Here is an 18087-nt window from a genome sequence, read left to right as displayed (position 1 = left end):
GACACCCTGGAGCAACTCCACTTTTTTTACCGAAGTCACAGATAAATAGCTCACTTTGAGGGGGATCGGTTTTCTGTGGTTTTCCGATCCCATTGCACAATTATACTTGTCCATCGAGATGATACAGCCACAGCTGTCCTCAGTGCGAAATAATTCTACTCATACTATCTATTCATATCTTCTATGCAGTTACACTCATAATAATTGAAAAATAATAATTTCTTAAAAGAACCATTTTAGCATCCAAGCCTTTTCTCCTCTGATCATCCTCTGAAGACGACCTCCGCAGGACACCGAAACAACCACCAACGACATATCCAGTGCCACCACCCAAAGAATTCACACCACGTCCTGAAGAGGTGACAAAAGTCATCTAAAACAGGACCCTCGCACGTCCAATTCGAAGAACACACAACACCACAAACCAATCGACAATGAGCTAGAGACGTGCCCATTATTAAGTTTTGCACAAAATCTTGCGACATTGCAACCCACATCTCTAGTGAAGCGTTGGCCAATTGCTCTCTTGTGCATTGTCCTCCCAGAGCATTGACGACCAGTCTCATGATCTTTATTTTGTTTGTTTGTTAACCTGAATAGAGTCGCGGTGCGGACTCCGTACCACTGGCGGAGGTTCTTGAGCCAAGATGTTCTTCGTCGTCCAGGACCACGTTTCACTTCTATTTTTTTCACTAAATAATTACATATATTAATTCACATTTAGGATTTCTCATCGTGCGAGCAAAGTACTTTAATTTTCTCCTTTTTATTGTATTCAGAACCACTCTTTCTTTGTTAAGATGCTATAAAATTGCTTCATTCGTCACTCTTTCCATCTACGATGTACACAAAATTCGGCGGTATACACACATCTCGAAAGTCTCAATTTTTTTCTACATTGTTTCAGTGGGAATCCATGCTTCTATTCTATATTTATAGCAGAATGCTCTCGTAATATATGAGTTGATAATAGGTGATGCGCCTTTTGGGCTTACTTATCATAATCATAACTAATGCAATAATACAATACATACTATGATCTTGGTACGTTCTTATTTATAAGTAGTTATACAAAACAAACCGTGCTTTTCCTGCTATACCAATATCAGTATTCAGTTCAAGTTTAACTCGGGCTACTCATATTTACGAATCTTATATACTAAAACGCTAAGCCCTTTTCTTGTCCACCACTTTACTCAAAAACCATATTAGATAATTAAAATATTTTTTCGGAATATTATTAGTATTACGTATGAGATTGTCAAGATATACTTTTGGTACAAAAATTCACTTCCGGTTTTGAGATGACCGGAAGTTAAAATTTACTTTAAGTTTTAGACGCCACAATGTATATATGGATCGAAAGGTCTCGTCGAGACGAATTTAAATATGTACTTCCGGTTGCGATCCGACAGCGGAAGTGACCCGAAACGCGCATAAAACGTCAAGATAGAGCAAATCTGACACCGGATTCGTGATCAGCATGCAAAATTAACTGCTAAATGATATCCATGTCGACATTTGATGAACTAAAAATTGCATTCCGGTTTTGAGGTCGACTTCCATAATCACTTTTTTTTTACTTGCATTATTATTGATGAATGTTATGTATATTCTTGCTTATATTGTTTGTATTGATCTCTTAATTTTTCTCGCAAAATAAAAATTTCATTTAAAAAACTCGATGTCGAGTTGGTCCGCTAGTTAGAAATTAAATTTGTTAAATTCCCGTAATACCTGCTGAAGACATAACAGCGTAATAACCGCATTTTTATTCTTAGCGATCCGTTAGTTAATAACATTTGCATCTTCTTAAATGATTGCTGTATTTTGCTTTTGATGACCATCCCTTTGGTTTTCTTTGTATTAACAGTATTTATTTAACAACTTTGTAGAAACTGGCTTGCGGCAAAATACAAAAATTGCACCGCACCTTTAAAAGGCATTTTGGCATAGAAAACTCTAATTAAAACAAAACCAATTTTTACGGTCCAGTTAATACCAATTTTATTTAAAAAATTGATTTCGCGCGCGTAACTGACATTCAAAATCGACGGTCGCCTCAAGCGTTATTTCTGAGAGAACGGTTCATTCTACACAACAAATGCTAATAAAGCGAGAGGCGTTTTAGGGGGAAGCCCCGTCGTAGGAGTGGTAAACCTTTTAGCAACTTTTTTTGAGGTCCCAAAATTGATATTATCAGCAAAATTCGACTTGTTCATGTGATTTTTATAGGCTTCGTGGAATTTTTATCTCTGGACTAATATTTTCATGACTGTTTCAATTTTCAATTCACTATCACACATTTTTAAAGCATTATTTAAGGGTTTTTTGACTCCGCATTGGTTTATAAATCCGCATTGGTTAAATATCTATGCATCTATGAGAAATTATTGTATACTGTTCAGTCCATTTTAAAATGTGTTTTCATTTTTTTTATTTAAATAATTATGGTAAGTACAATCAGATATTAGATATGCTGACGACACAGTTATTATCGCAAATGACTGCAAAGAGCTTCAAAGACTCATGCAAAGCATACACACAGCAAGTCAAGAATATAGTTTAGAACTCAATACAACCAAAACTAAATGCATTCATCAGCAGAACACAACAACCTCCGATGTAATTGACATTAAACAACCGAAAAATAGAACAAGTGGAGACATACACATACCTTGGAACCACAGTCAACACAAAATGGGACCAGTCAACAGAAATAAGATCACGAATTGAAAAAGCGCGAAACGCGTTCAACAATATGAAAAAGTGGTTCACAAGCAAAATAGCAATGGAACTAAAATTAAGACTGGTCAAGTGTTATGTCTTCCCGGTCTTGTTCGATGGAGCAGAGGCATGGACCACAACGGAAGCCACCCTGAAGAAACTAGAATCCTTTGAGCTGTGGATATATCGCCGTATTCTTCGGATATCCTGGACAGACCACATCACTAACGTGGAAGTAATGCAGAGAATAGGCAAAAGCAAAGAAATAATCTTCACCGTAAAGAAACGGAAGCTTGAGTACTTCGGACATGTCATGAGGCATACTAAGTACCGTCTGCTACAGTTAATAGTCCAAGGAAGAATCGACAGTAGGAGGGGACCGGGAAGAAGACGACACTCATGGATGCATAACCTGCGACAATGGTTCGGACTAACATCGACCGAACTGTTCAGAGGTGCCGTAAACAAAGTCAAAATAGCCTTTTTAATAGCCAACGTCCGAAACGGATAGGGCAAAGGAAGAAGAAGAAGTACAATCAAGTTTTAGTATGAGTTAATAATTATTACTACAATTAATATTTTTTAACAACCTTTTTATGCACAAAACTTAAACTAATTGATGTTATATTGATGTTATATAATAATTGATCTTATTTATTGATGACATGATAAAAAACTCCGTACAAATTGAGTGCTTCAAAATTTTATTATAAATATTTAAACAAATTTCATATTATTAATTTAACAACAAATGTATTTTAGATGCTTGTTTACATTTTGTATACTTTATTAAGAATGTTTGTAAATTTAAACATCTATTTTTGTGATATGGATTTAATCACTTTTAATAATTCACGATGTTGTAGTTGTTTTTATACTTCAATACTGTATTTATACCGCAACGGAAATTGTTACATTCGAAAATAGCCATTTTTTTACCCAAACGAATGAAATCGTTTGCATTATTGCCAGAATAATTTTGCAATCATGTACGATAAAAATAGACATATTACCATGCGCTCTAAAACTTCTGAAATGAGTCATAAACATCTCTCGGACTGATGGACTAGCTGGGTTTCTGGCTTTTGTTCGTCTAGTATTTTCTTTATAGGGTAGGTATCATGTCACGGTTTTCTCAGTTTTGCAACTCTCCTGTTGCAAATGTGTTGGTATAATATCTTTATTTAGCCATTTTTTATAATTTTTTATTTTTTCCCTTCAATATAATCGTCTTCCGCATCCCTACACCACTCCATACGAACCTTCCACTGCGCGAAGAAGTGCTACAGGTCATCTTCTGATAGACTGTAGAATAGCTGTGCCTATTTTTGTTTTACGTCCTCTAATTACTCGTGGGGGGTTCCTTTCAAGCAGGATTGGATTTTTGGGAACAGATAGAAGTCGCAGAGTGCTAAATCTGGCAAAAAGAGCAGGTGTTTCACGTCTGTAACCTTGTTTTTAGGCAAATTATCTTTGACAGAGTGCACATTGTGAACCGCATTATCGTGTTAGAAGATCCAAGAGTTCTCTTTTCGCATTTCGGGCTTTTTATTGCGAATATTTTTCGGAGCCTCCGTAAAACCTCTAAATAGTAATATTGATTAACTGTCTGATCTCGTGATATACTTTCCATGTGAGCTACATCATTTATATTAAAGAAAACGGGGTTAAAATGAAAAATTCACGTTTCATCATAAGTTATGACCCTCGACAAGAAATCTGAGCCCTTTTTTATGCATTCCTGAGTGCCCGAACAAATGTCTTTACGATGCATCTTCGGCTCCACCGTTAGGAGTACAAGCTTAGCACATTTGCTCGTGTTGAGTTTCTCGTGTAAAATGTTAATCTCATGCATAAATCAGTTACTACAATTGTGAAAGAACTGTAGTTCTTTTATTGATCTACGAGTAGGTGCTGGTTCCATTCAGCTGTACTTATTCCATTAGTATGAACCTTAGTACTAATACTTCTTTTAACGTTGTTGTTTCGTTATTTTCTTTGTTGGTATTCATGTTATTAGTTTTAGAATAGCATTGTTGCTGTCCTCAATTCTGTTGCATAACGATTTTCTGTATTGACTTTTGAAGTTGTTTAACACTAATATTTCTTCCATATTTGGAAGAAATATTCCAGTTGGCAGTCTAATTACTATTTAATGTTGACTTGGTGACCTTCGGTTTTTAGTTTTTCCAATACTTCTTTGGTATCTTGTTCTGTGATATCTGTTGTTACATTTGGTGTTTTTTGGTGCTGGCAAAGTATTTCCCAGTTCTTTTATAAACAGATTTTTAATGTAGGAAATCCACTCGTCTTTTTTTATATCAATGATTTAAACCCATTCTTTAATTTCGTTTTTCTGTTGTCTTATGAGCCTCTATATTTGCTTTTGTTGGTTATATTTTTCTAATTGCCTCCCAGTGTATGTCTTTATTTTTTACCAATTCGTGTGTCTGGAAAGCTTCAAATGAGGTAAATTTTATATTGAAGATAAAGACCGATCAGAAAGGCCTGTTACGGTACCCACTTCCGTAAATATCGATGCAGTTCATGACATGATTGTTTCAGCCGTCGAAGTAGGCTAACACAAATTTCTGAGGTAATGAACAACATAATCATAGTTTACGTCGACTTTGAATGATAAAAATTTCTTCAAAATGAATCTCCAAAAGTCTGAATGTTGACCAGAAGCATGCATGGATAGAAGCACCGCGTTCGATTTGTGCTCGGTTTGAAAAATTGGCAAATTTTTTGATCCGTGTTGTTACTATGGATAAAACTTGGATACATTTCTACGCCCACTTCGGTTCTCCAACACCTAAGAAATTCCTATTAACAAATCTACTGGAAAAGTTTTTTAGGATTGACAAGGAGAAATCATGATTGATTTTCTGGATAATGCTAAAAAATATGTGAAAATTACTATTCGATATTATTGACCACTCTTCCAGAAAAAAATCATGGAGAAATAGCGCGGGAATACACGACAATACCCCAACATACAAATCGTATGTTGCCATGAAAACAATTCGTAATATGGGGTTTGAATTACTCGAAATACCCCCTTATTTACCAGATCTGACTCCATCCGATTATCTAGAAAAGTTCTTAGTTTTTTTCGATTGACAAAGAGAAATCTAGATCAATTTTTTGTATAATGCTAAAAGAATATCAAAAAATTACTATTCGACGTTACTGACCACTCTGAGAGAAAAAATCATAGAGATAATGCCCGGAAGCGCGGTAATGTGTTGAAAAGTACTTTGCTTTTTCATAACAATGCTCCTACACACAAATCGCATGTTGCCATGTAAACTATTCGTAGTATAGGTATCGAATTACTTGAATACCCCCTTATTCACCAGATCTGGCTCCGTCCGATTATCTATGTCTTTCCTCAACTAAAAAAAGTCTAAAAGTTCATAAATTTTCTTCCAACGAAGAGGTGATAGAAGCTGTGAATATCTGGTTTCCAGAACAAGATAATTTTTTTAAAGGTCTAGAGTCGTTACAGGTGTGTTCTTATACATGTATACAATTAAGAAGAGAATATGTTGAATAATAAAACACTTTGACTTTCATATTTTGTTTGCTTTTATCGTAGCCGAAGAATTTTTCAATACATTCTCGTATAACATATAAATAATAAGACCTTTGCTACCCATATTTCACATGTACGTGCAGCACGACGACGGTTATTCAGTTAAAAATAATATTCTTTGAGTCAATTGTGGTAATTGTATTCTGCGTTCGGGCTTAAAATAACCTTTATCACTGAAATGCATAAAAAAATAATAAGGACGATAATTAAGCGAGCGTCTGTGTCTGCGATAAAATATTATTACCAGACGAGATATGTCCGCAAAAACAACTCGTAAGTATAATGTGAAATTATTTATAGAATAAGGAGAGTAACCCCGTTTTGAATACGGAATGGTTGAAACTTTCATAGTTGAGGTATAAAATTTTGTAGAAACACTGCAACACACAAAAGAAATATATGCAGCTACTATAAAAGCGGTCAGATGTATTATTGTAGAAAAAAATGTAGAAGTGGACCGAGTAAAATCATTTTGCACAAAAATTACCTTTTACAGTATTCTGCGAATTAATGGAATCATTGTGACATTTTTTAATATTCACAGTTGGCAACTCTGTCCACACATTTACAACTGACCAAGCATTGAAAACATAACCTTACTTTACTCTGCCTTTTTTTGACGGTGTTTTAGGAGATTTTCCACCAAGTTTGTGTTGTTTTGTACTATTTTGTGTTGTTTTCAGTAATTAGTGAGTTTGTTTCGTTTAATTCCATCATGGATATTACGCCTAGGAAGCGTGAAAAGATTATCACGTTAAGTGAACACACTTGTATGTTATAAAGAAAAATCGCAAGAACGTGTGGAGTGAGTCGGGAAGTAGTAAGCAAGATTTTGAAGCGTAAACGAAAAGCGGGATCCATAGATGTAAAAGGTTAGGAAAATGAGGAAGAACGAGTAAAACAACACCAGCAGATGAAAGATTTTTACTTCGAGAGAGAAAATTGAGCTCCAACAAGATCTAGCAACTGAAGGAATGAAGAAAAAGAGGCTATTGTGGGCAAAAAAATACTGTAATTGGACTGTCGATGACTGGAGAAAAGTCCTATTTACAGATGAAACTCACTTTATAGTTCAGGGACAGCGATCGAAATTCGTCGGGAAGTCTGACAATGAAAACCTTACATCATCTCATATTGAACAAACCGTAAAACGTCCAGTCAAAAAAATGTTTTTCATACATGGGCGTTGGATCTTTGGTACCAATAGAAGGCATGATGAACAGCCAAAAATACAAATACATGTTGGAATAGCGTTGTAGTAGCTGTTACAAGTCAAAGCAAATTATGGAATTTTTCAAAAATAAAAGATTAGTGTTTTAGATTGGCCCGGTAATTCACCAGACCTAAACCCCATTGAAAATGTATGGGACATTTGCAAAGCTAGATTGCGCAAAATTGACTGTACTATAAAAATAAAAATGATAGAAGCGGTAATTCAGGTTTGGTTTCCAGATGAAAGGATATCTGGGAGCTGTCAGAAGGTCGTAGAATCTATGTCAAAACGGGTAAAAGCAGTAATTGCAGCCAAAGGGGGACAAATGACCTTTATAGTTTCGTCAAAATATAATTTTTTTCCAAATACACTGTTTTTTCATTAAAACAGCCTATGATTCAATGATAAAATTGCTTTATTGGAAGAAGAAAAAATACATTTTTTTACGTCTACCGACTTTGGTCTTTGAAATTCAATTTTCTCGAATCATAATTTTTTTGGTATTTTTCACGAGCAATACTGATGGTTTTTAGTATTATAATATACGTTTTAAATATCTGGAAGATATGAAAATTTTTATCTAGATAGAGGTTCGAAAGAAAAAGGTAATGGTTTAAAGATTATCATCCTATTGATTATCAACTTCGTCGCAAATTCCGGCCACCTTTGACCGGTTGTATCTCAGGAACCACTGCTCGTAATTCAACTTTTTTTCATTTAAAAGAAGCGTCTTGCCGAGTCTGTTCCAGCGCCGTTTTTTAAATTTAATTAAAGATAATAATTACCGAGATATTCTATTTGTTTGCAAGCCAAAAAATTGTTTATAATTTTAAAACATTCCTGAGGCTTCCCAAACAATCTGATTTCAATTCCATAAAGTACGTTAAATAGGTAAAGTGGTTTTTATGAGTTTAAAAACTGGCAAACTTCTATATGATCTAGTTTTTGTGTTGGAAGATTTCTAAAAAATTTCATTTAAAAAAAAAATTAGATTGCAAAATTATACGAAATTTATTAAATCGATTTTAATGAAAGTTGGTGGGCTATTTTACTATGTTTTTAGACGAATTATGAAGGTCCTAAGTGCAATCTAAATGGTTGAAAAACATTGAATAAGAAAAGGCTTGTTCCCCCTCTTTCCAACTTCCTCCATGGCCTTGGAGAAATAAATGCGAGTATCGAAAAACTGTACAATTGCAGCAGAAAACGATTTGACTATAGTGATTTGACTATGAAATGGTCCATGACATTTTTCGAACTTCCTCCATGCAGATTATATACCTGGAAATCACAAAAGACGGTAAAGATGGTACTATCATACGAAATTAAATTGTATAATGATAAATCAAAGATATGGAAATACCTGTAAAACATCCAAAACTTATCCAGAAGCGGATATAGATTCTGATCACAATTTGTTAGCAACATAATTTAAGGTACTCAAATTATGGGTAGGCTCAGTAACATTTTACTTGATGTAAGAAACAGCTCAGGAAGTCCCTAAAACTGTAAAGTACGAAATACTGACATTAAGTACAGACAAGAAGAAATCCTGGATGATCAATTACTATTTAAATGGGAATAAGCCACAATTAAAGGTTAAAGTACGTTTATTGACGTTTCAATTTCCACTTCGGAAATCGTTCTCAAAATACAAACATTAGTGATGAGATCCTGCAATTAATGAAAGATTGACGAAAGAACAAAATATTTAGTGATTTGCACAGACATATGTCCATCAATAACCAAATTAGGAGGAAAATTCTTCTTTTTTCTTTTTTTTTATGTAGACGTGACTCTATCTGTTTTTCAATGTGCCTCCAGTAAGTTATTGTTCCATCATTTTCGTGGTCTTCCTACTTATCGTCTTCCTATTGGGGAACTGTCTCTTGCCGTTTTTATTACTTGATTTGTTGTCATTCGGCTTATACGATCATTCCATTCTACTCTTTTATTTCTTATCCAGTTCTTGGTGTTCTCCACCTTGCATCTATGTCGTATATCTGTTTTTCTAGCTCTGTCCTATAGTGTCTTACCATCAATTTTTTTAAGTGTTTTCATATCTGCTGTTCATAACATCCGTTTTGTCCTCTCTATGTCAGGTCGTGTTTCTACCACTTATGTCATTATTAGTCTAATGACTGTTTTGTAAATTCTGAGTTTCTTTTCTTTCCCGATATTTTTATTTCTCCATATTGTTTTATTCAGGTGACCTGCGGCTCTGTTTGTTCTATTCACTTGATCTTCCACTTCAGTTTCGAGCTTCCCATAGCTAGATAATGTGATCCCTAGATATTTAAACTCTATCACTTGTTCTATTACCTTCCAATTTAAAATCTCCCTGTCTTATCCCATTACCAGCTTTAATAGTTAGTAGTTAGTTCTTCTTCTACTTTTACTTTTATTGTGTTGTTTTGGTAGTTTTTTTTTTGATCGTTTTGATTATTCCTAGAGGTATCTCTCTTGCGTACAATAAGTGATTAACGTCCTTTAATTTAACCCGGTCAAATGTCTTCTTAAGTCCACGAAACATAGATATGCTATTCTGTTGTATTCTAATGGTTTCTCTTGCACTTGCCTCATTATAAATATAGCGTCGGTACATGATCTTCCCGACCTAAAACCTTGCTGTTCTTCTATTAGTAGGACAAAAATTAAAGAGCAAAAGAATAAGTACTCAAAGATAAATTCAGAGACATTGAAAAATCACAAACAAAACAAGACGCATTTGCTATTTACAGGAAGGTCAACGAAATTACAGGAATCTCATGTTTAATTTACGTTACAATTGCTAAGTCAATAATATAATATGGTACCCATTCATCTGGTAATTTTTCTTCATTTTCTTATCTGCCAAATAATCTTCTCCCCATTTTTAATAGTTTTATTAGAGGTCCGTGGTAATTGGTAATATTCTTCCCGTGTTAGGAGATTTTCGTAGGTTTTCTAACATTATTTAAATTTAAATTTATTTCAGATTCTCCTGGTGGAACTTTAATAATTTCTTATAGTTTCTTTGTTTTACTGAATGTTTCACTGAAACTTCCCCTTCTTACTTCTGGGCTCTACCCATGAGATTGTTTCCATTGGTGTTTGCTCAGAGGAACTGAAACTTCAAGACCACTAAGTTTTAGGATAAATGAACATGGAATATATATTAAAAATAGAAAATTTGATTGATCTCAAATATGCACACATACTTGGGACAATAAATGAAAAGATTAATCAATAATTTTAAAGAAAGTAGTGGTAAAAAGATGAAAAAAAAATGTAAATGAAGCAAATTGACTAACAAATACCTCAATATTTAGCAGGATCTGGTTCTCGATAAGGTGAGAAAATATCATCATTATAATTTTGGCTTTTCAACCTATGTGGGTTCTAATCTCCTCAAGAATTATCCTCCAGTCTTTCCTATCTATCGCCTTCCTCCGACAAGCACATACTTACATGTTTCTCATAATAAAATAGCTGACACATTATTTAGAACTTAAGAATAGCATTAAATAAAAATTGGCGAGAAATGATCAGGATTTTATGTCAAGTTACTGATAGGAATGGTTTATGTCAAGAGTGATAAGTAAAACTGAAATAGAAAATATTAGGCATAGACAATACCATAGGACAAAATGATGTGAGATTGAATAAGCAGATATATTGGCGATAGTGGAAATACAATAGAGGAAGAGGAAGATCTCTAATAAGATCGAGAAGCGGTTTTAATCAACGTTTAGGAAGAAACTAGGTGAAAATAATAGTGGATAGAGACTAGTTGAGGATAAAACGGAAGATCTAATCCCAAAAAAAAACTTATAACATAAGGAACGATAGACAAATTATAGCAAATTTCATTGTGAATGTGTTTCAATCTTGAGCTTCGTCGAAAGATAAGACGTTTTTAAGGTAGAATTATACAATGGTCTTCAATTAGGTGGCCGGGCGATGATTTTAATTCAGGGTTGACTTGGTACCAAGTAAATTTTGTGAATGATTTAGTGTAAAAAAGGGGATTTTTTACATATTTTAAAAATGTTTGATTATTAAGTTTAAAAAAAATGGAGAAAATATCTACAACTTTCATCAACTCATACGATTAATATTGATTGTGCTAATTTTACTTTTTGTTTTATTTTAAATGAAAACAACGTAATAAATGAGTCATTACAACAATTGCATGTATCTAAAAACTTCAGTTACGAAATATAATCCTTGACTTAATTCTCTATAAATAAACACCGTATTACTCATAATTAAATATTGATGTAAAGCAACAACCTTTATATATTTCATTGTAAGGTATTAACTATATGAGTTTATTGTTTATTTCGTTATTAACAATAGTGTACTATCGATAATAGAAGTAGTGACTTAAAAAATATGCACATTATGTACCTACCTACATAAAAACAGTCTTGATATGTACATATAAATATGTACAGTGAAGATGGTTTTGTTGTCCACTAGGAAACTAAGTTCCTGTAGCTGGCTGTATACCATGTATCACAAAAAAATTTTTATTTCAAAATTTTTAGTAAAAGGTATAAATAAAATACCCAAACGGGCTATATCACAAATACAGAACGTTTTCGGAATGTAAATTCCATCATCAGTGTAACCTGAAAGTAATTAACCACTTTAATTAAAAAGAACGTAAGGTTTAAAATGTTGACTAAGGTTATTAACCACATTTTGCATACTACCACACTTTACTACTACATTTTACTAAAAAAGGTTTTGTTGTATTTTACCTATTGTGTGTAATTAGAATTAATGTCAGATTTACACCACGTATCTGGAGTAACCTTTTTATCTGAGGTTATAGATACAACTCACTAATCTCCTGTATTTTTTATTTTGGAATTTTTATCTTCTTATAATCTTAATCTATCTCTTAAAACTACAGTATTCGCCAATATATATGTAAACAGTATCGAAATTTAGAAGGCCGGCGGCCGTGAAATGGCGCACGTAATACATAATTATTTGATTGGTCTTATTTGTCATTATAACCTTCATATTAAGTGCCCTATTATTAACCCTGGTACATCACACTTATTTTTTAAGGCATGAACTCGGGTCTCAGAATCCCAAAGCTGTTTTTTAGTAAAAAAAAAACAGAAAATGTGAATATTTGATGGATTTGGGAGAATATCTAATCTTAGTAGAATGTGTAGACAAAAATTTAACCATGGTGTGGTATTTCACAAAGAGATATATTTGTTGAAATTCAAAAATAACATAAAATAATATTCAAACATAAAACATTGTTATTAAAACAAATAAACATTAAATTGAAATTATCATCTACAAAATACACCTGTATAACTATCCTTGTAACAAAAAAATAAACTCTTTTGGTAATATAAGTCTTAGTTATTGTTATCCAGGTCTTCAGTTTCTTGGATCTTGATGTTCGCATTCACAGCATAGCTGGGCTCTATGTTCCATGCAATATGGTCTGCTACACTCAGAACACGCAAAACTGGTTTTTCTATCTTTTCCTTTTGCACAAAAGCAACATCTAACTTTTTTTGTTAAATGAACATCATGTTGTGGTGGGGGACTTCAATTCCCAGAATTTCTTTGCCGCAGTGTTTTTTGTAAAGTAGCCTCGGTCAATCGTTCTTGTAACCATGATTCAATTAGACTCATTCCTAACTGCTTTAGAACATATTTTCGATTATTGTTTCTACTTTCCTTCCAGTGGGGATTTGAGAGAGAAAACAAAACCATTGCATTTATTCCACTAGCATCAAGTATATTGAAAAAAACTCGTAGCGGCCAACGTCTGGTCTTCCGTGAGGTAGTGTAAGAATGGCAGAGCTGATCAAATGTATCTGTTCCTCCCTTCGTTTCATTATACGAATGTATAATATTGGGCTTACCCGTAATGGCATTAAGAGAGTCATCAGAATGCAATGTTGACAGCAAAAGAACAATTTTGTTTTGTTTAGGAGTATATGAAACAAGAGTTTTATTTCTATCAAAAGCAAATAGCGATGTACCTACTTCTTTTTTTTTTGAGGAATGTAGCAGGTATTTCTCTCTTATTTTTTCTCAAAGTATCTAGAAGAGTTAATTGATACTGTTCCAACATTTGTTCAGCTAAGGGAATTGACGTAAACCAATTATCAACAGTGAGGTTTCGGTTAGTTCCATGTATTGGTTGTGAAAGTTTTCGAACATAATAAGCCGGTACTGATTCATTGTTTTCTGTGGTTACTCTTCCAACGTATGGAATTGCATTGAGCATATAATATGTTTTTGAATCATTTAGCATCATTATTTTCATTCCATACTTATCAGGCTTACTAGCCATGTAGATTCGAAATGGACATTTTCCTCTATATCCTACAAGCTGTTCATCTACAGTACAGTATTCGTATGGTGTATAGTACGATTTACAGTTATTCACAAAAATGTCGAATAATTCTCGTATAGGTGCAAATTTATCCACTAATTTTCTTTCTGCCCTACTGTCCTTACTATCAAACCTCAGACATAAGGCTATAAATTGGAATCACTGCTGTGACATCGTCGCCGAAATACTCCATTTCCAAATTTTACTGACCAAAGGTCATCTAAGTTACAGTTAGATACTCGTAATGCACCTGCTAAAAATAACAGCCCAATGAAAGCCTTCACTTCTGTTCTAGTTGCTGGTCTTGTGTAACTCTGCTGTCTAATATCATTGCATTTACGAATGACTTCTTCATTTGAGTGCAAAACAATAACATCTATTATTTGTTCGTTGAACAACAAATTCCAAGATTGTTCAGGAGATTGAACTGTGCTCGCTTCTCCTTTGGGGCCAGGTAAATGTATTACAATGTTTTTTCGTCTTGTACGACCCTGTCTTGCTGGTGCTTGTGTGCTCCACCGATGACCATTTTTCCCCAGTAAACTAGGAATATTTCTAACTGCTTCATCCACTATTTCGTCTTCATTGTCGCTTTGTTCACTGTTGCTGTCTGACAGTTGCTCTTCAACGTAATCTTCATCAGTCTCGTCCCCTCCAAACATATCGTCTACGATGTCGTTTTCACTCTCATTCTCTCATAAATTGTCTGCCTCTCTCTGTAAATCTACCTCAGTTAAAGGACGACGATTTTCTCTGCTAGTTGATGCCTTTACTCGACTATTTTCTCTACTAGTTGACGCCATTATACTAAAATAAATAAAAATAAGTTGAAACAAAATTATTACCGTAAACATCACCCTTGGGTCCGGGGTACCCATGCTTGTACTTCTGGAAATATCTTACCTCGTTGTTTCACTAAAATGCAGCGGATGACCCGTATTCTAACTCGGCTTACGACAGACTGAATTTACATAAAGTGACGACACACATAAACCACTCATGCGCATGTCACATTGCAATGAATGACTCTCTGGGTTTCTGAGACCCAACAGTGCAGTTCCAGGGTTAACATCGTCGTGACAATTGTTCTCACGCCTAAGGAGAAACTTTTATAACATTAATAATAGTAGAGCATTATTTCCGCTCATACGAAAATGGGCGCAATAATGGTCCAAGTTTGAAAAAAGTGTCTGAAAAATATCGACAAGTGTTTAACACGGCGCGACGGCCCCCCAGTACAAGTGGGACGTGTACGAACTAATCACTTTATAGCCCGTCATAAAATTATTAGACCCTCCGAGATATAGCAAACTGATCACCAGTATTCTTTGGAGATAGTTAAACTCATTACCAGCATTTTTGCCCAAGGTGCTGGTTTCTAATGCGAAAGATTGCCTGTTATCTGTTACACTTCTTGTTTATGTAGTAATCTATTAGATTCAGAAAAAGTTTTAAGAAAATTTTTTTAAAATTCACTGATAGTTTTATTTATATCGGATGTCTCCCGGTGAGTAGCCCATTAGAGAGAAATTTTTATTTTTGCATGGTTTTAGGTAGCTATCAATAGAATTTAGTAGAATTTCTTAAAGCATTGAATTTGCATTTAATAGATCAGGACTTAGATTATTCTTTTAAATTACCTAAACTTAGCGATTTGCAAACATTTTATGGTCTGTACTTGCCACGGGGTGCAGGTAGGCCAGTGATCAGTTTGCAAATCTCTCCGGGTCTTTCTTAAAATCCCTGGTTTTATCGCGGTGATGAGTTTGTACTATCTACGAGGGCATTTATGCTAATTGGTGATGAGTTTACGTATACCCGTAAAAGTGTAATGTTAGCAATCTTTGTGAAATTTTGTAACACTGTCAGCGCAAGAGCTCTTCCGATCGTCTAAAAATAGTTCTTACCAATAATAGTCAAGTACGCGCTCTTGATCAGATCTTACAGTCCCTAAAACGAATCCTACGTCGTATTGCGTATAAACTTAACATCAGTGAAACATCCACACGTCGACTGTTCAAATCTCTTGGTGGTTATCTTCACCTCATTCAAATTATATAAAGACTAAAAATTGCAAACAAACGTACAAGAGAAGTTTACTCTGGACGAGTGTTGACTCTAGTCTACGAAGGTCCCGATTTCTTGAAAAATGTATGGTTTTGGGACGAAAGTCACATGCATCTTAACTGTTATATTAATAAAAAAACATCTCGAATTCTTGGATTTGAAAGCCCAGATGTCATTGTAGAGAAACCACTCCACAGTGAACGAGTTGCTGTCTCTGTTTATGGAATTATTGGTTATTATTTTATTGAAGATGAGAACGAGCATTCAGTTACTGTTAACCAAGAACGTTACAAAAAGACCATTATTACACCTTTTGTTAGCGACTTATGAAATTTTTGCCTCGCACGAAATCTGCACCGGTTTCGAAAGGATGGCGCAACGAGCCTTTACAGCTATACCTAGGCTCCCTAGCCTTACTGCATAAACATTTTAAAAACAGAATAATTTCTCGTATAACAAGACTTCTAGTACCAGGCTCACTCACCTGATCTAAAAACTGATGACATTTGAGGCATGCTGAAGGAATCTGTATTCTTCCCGGTTGATATTGGAGAATTACGACAAAAGATAATCTTAACCTGTTTTCAATAACTGCAGCAACCACTAATACGGATAAATATGTTAGATAATCTACAAAATCGTTATGGAGCTTAGTCACGCCGCAATGGTGCATATTTTAAATATGTAAATAAAATCAATGTTCACTTTCGGTACTGTTTATTTTGGCGAATATTGTATTTAATTTGAGAACGGAAAAATCAGAAATAATAAATATACAGATAAATAATTCCAATAAACAAGTGGAAACTGAAGTAACGATAGAAAAATTACTAAATCTAACAAAGCAATAACTAATAGAGGTTTTACAAAAGCTACAAACTAGGAAATATTCCAGAAAAACGAATTCGCGATGTAAATTATTAAATATTTAGAATGGGAAGGGATAGAATTGACAGAGGAAGGCGATGAATATGGATGACTGAAGAGAAATTCTTAAGGAGACTAGGACTTACGCAGAGTTGTAAATCCAGAATGAAGATGATGATGAGGAACAGAATGGCTAAGGAAAATCTGTAAAGAAGTCTTGAATAAATAATGAACATCAAAGTAATAGGAAAATAAACTTATTTTAAACTTAAATTGTGGCTTATTCCTAATAAAAATAGTAATTACATTAAGTTACCACAAGCAAGTAGCTTCAAAACAAGATTTATAAAGACAAAATTAATAAAACAGGCAAACAAATTTATATAATTAATAATAGTTAAATTATTATAATTATTTTTATTACTTTGTTTCCCATTCTGTACGCTGTTCCTCTGTTAACGCTTTTGGTCATTTCATCCATGATTAAAAAAGAGCATAGGGCTCAATGAGTCCCCTTGTCTAATTACGCTGCCTATTTCTATAGGTTATGTAAGTTGTCTTGACATTTTGTTGTTTTGGTAGATGTTTTCGATAGTTTTTATAATATTTAGGGTAACTTCTCTATTATGCAGAATATGGATTACATCTTTGAGTCTTACTCTGTCAAACGCTTTGTTTAATTCAATCAGACACAGAAATGTTAGGCTATTACACTGTAGTGATTTCTCAGTAATTTGATTTATAATGAATATTGCATCTGTACACGATCTTCCACTACAAAAACCCTGTTGTTCATCTGCTAAACTTTGTCCTCTGATTTATTAGTACTTGTAAAATTTTAGTTGTAAGTTAGAAGTTAGTATTTAACAACTTTATACCTCTGTAGTTTTCTGACTGTTTTCTATCTCCTTTTTGAATAGTAGAATTAGTTCGCTCGTTCTCCATTCTTCCGGTATTATATTGTGGTTTATAATTTTATTAATTTATATTCATAACTGTTCTGTCATTGCTGCTCCACAATATTTCAGTAATTCGTTTGTTACCTTGTCTTTACCTGCTGTTTTTCTGTTATTTAGCTTTTTAAGTATTTTACGAACTTTTGTGGTAATTTCCGGTGTTTCCAGTTCTAGCGTCGTTTGTTCATCCCCTGCATAGAGCGTTTTTAGGTAATCAATCTACGTATCTTTTTCTATGTATTTTGGTTCTACTAGCTCCTTTACCTCCTTTTTTTGATCTCTTATAAAGCGCCATATT

General features: G+C 34.0%; 2 protein-coding genes across 2 annotated transcripts in view; one reads left to right on the top strand and one right to left on the bottom strand.

The window, feature by feature from the left end:
* The window catches only part of Fancl (E3 ubiquitin-protein ligase Fancl), a 349014-nt gene that overhangs the window by 147916 nt on the left and 183011 nt on the right, over nt 1-18087 (top strand). The window lies entirely within an intron of this gene.
* On the bottom strand, nt 14046-14561 carry LOC140435743 (uncharacterized). The gene has a single exon (XM_072524462.1). It carries the CDS (start codon nt 14559-14561, stop codon nt 14046-14048), a length of 516 nt encoding a protein of 171 aa, XP_072380563.1.

This window comes from Diabrotica undecimpunctata, chromosome 3 (genome assembly GCF_040954645.1).
Source record: "Diabrotica undecimpunctata isolate CICGRU chromosome 3, icDiaUnde3, whole genome shotgun sequence".
NCBI lineage: Eukaryota > Metazoa > Arthropoda > Insecta > Coleoptera > Chrysomelidae > Diabrotica > Diabrotica undecimpunctata.
Note: the sequence above shows the minus strand (reverse complement) of the source record. Positions and strands in the feature narration are given on the sequence as shown.

What these genes read in the sequence shown, in the direction of transcription:
- LOC140435743 (XM_072524462.1), bottom strand. Translation starts at nt 14,561, where the DNA reads ATGTTTGGAGGGGACGAGACTGATGAAGATTACGTTGAAGAGCAACTG.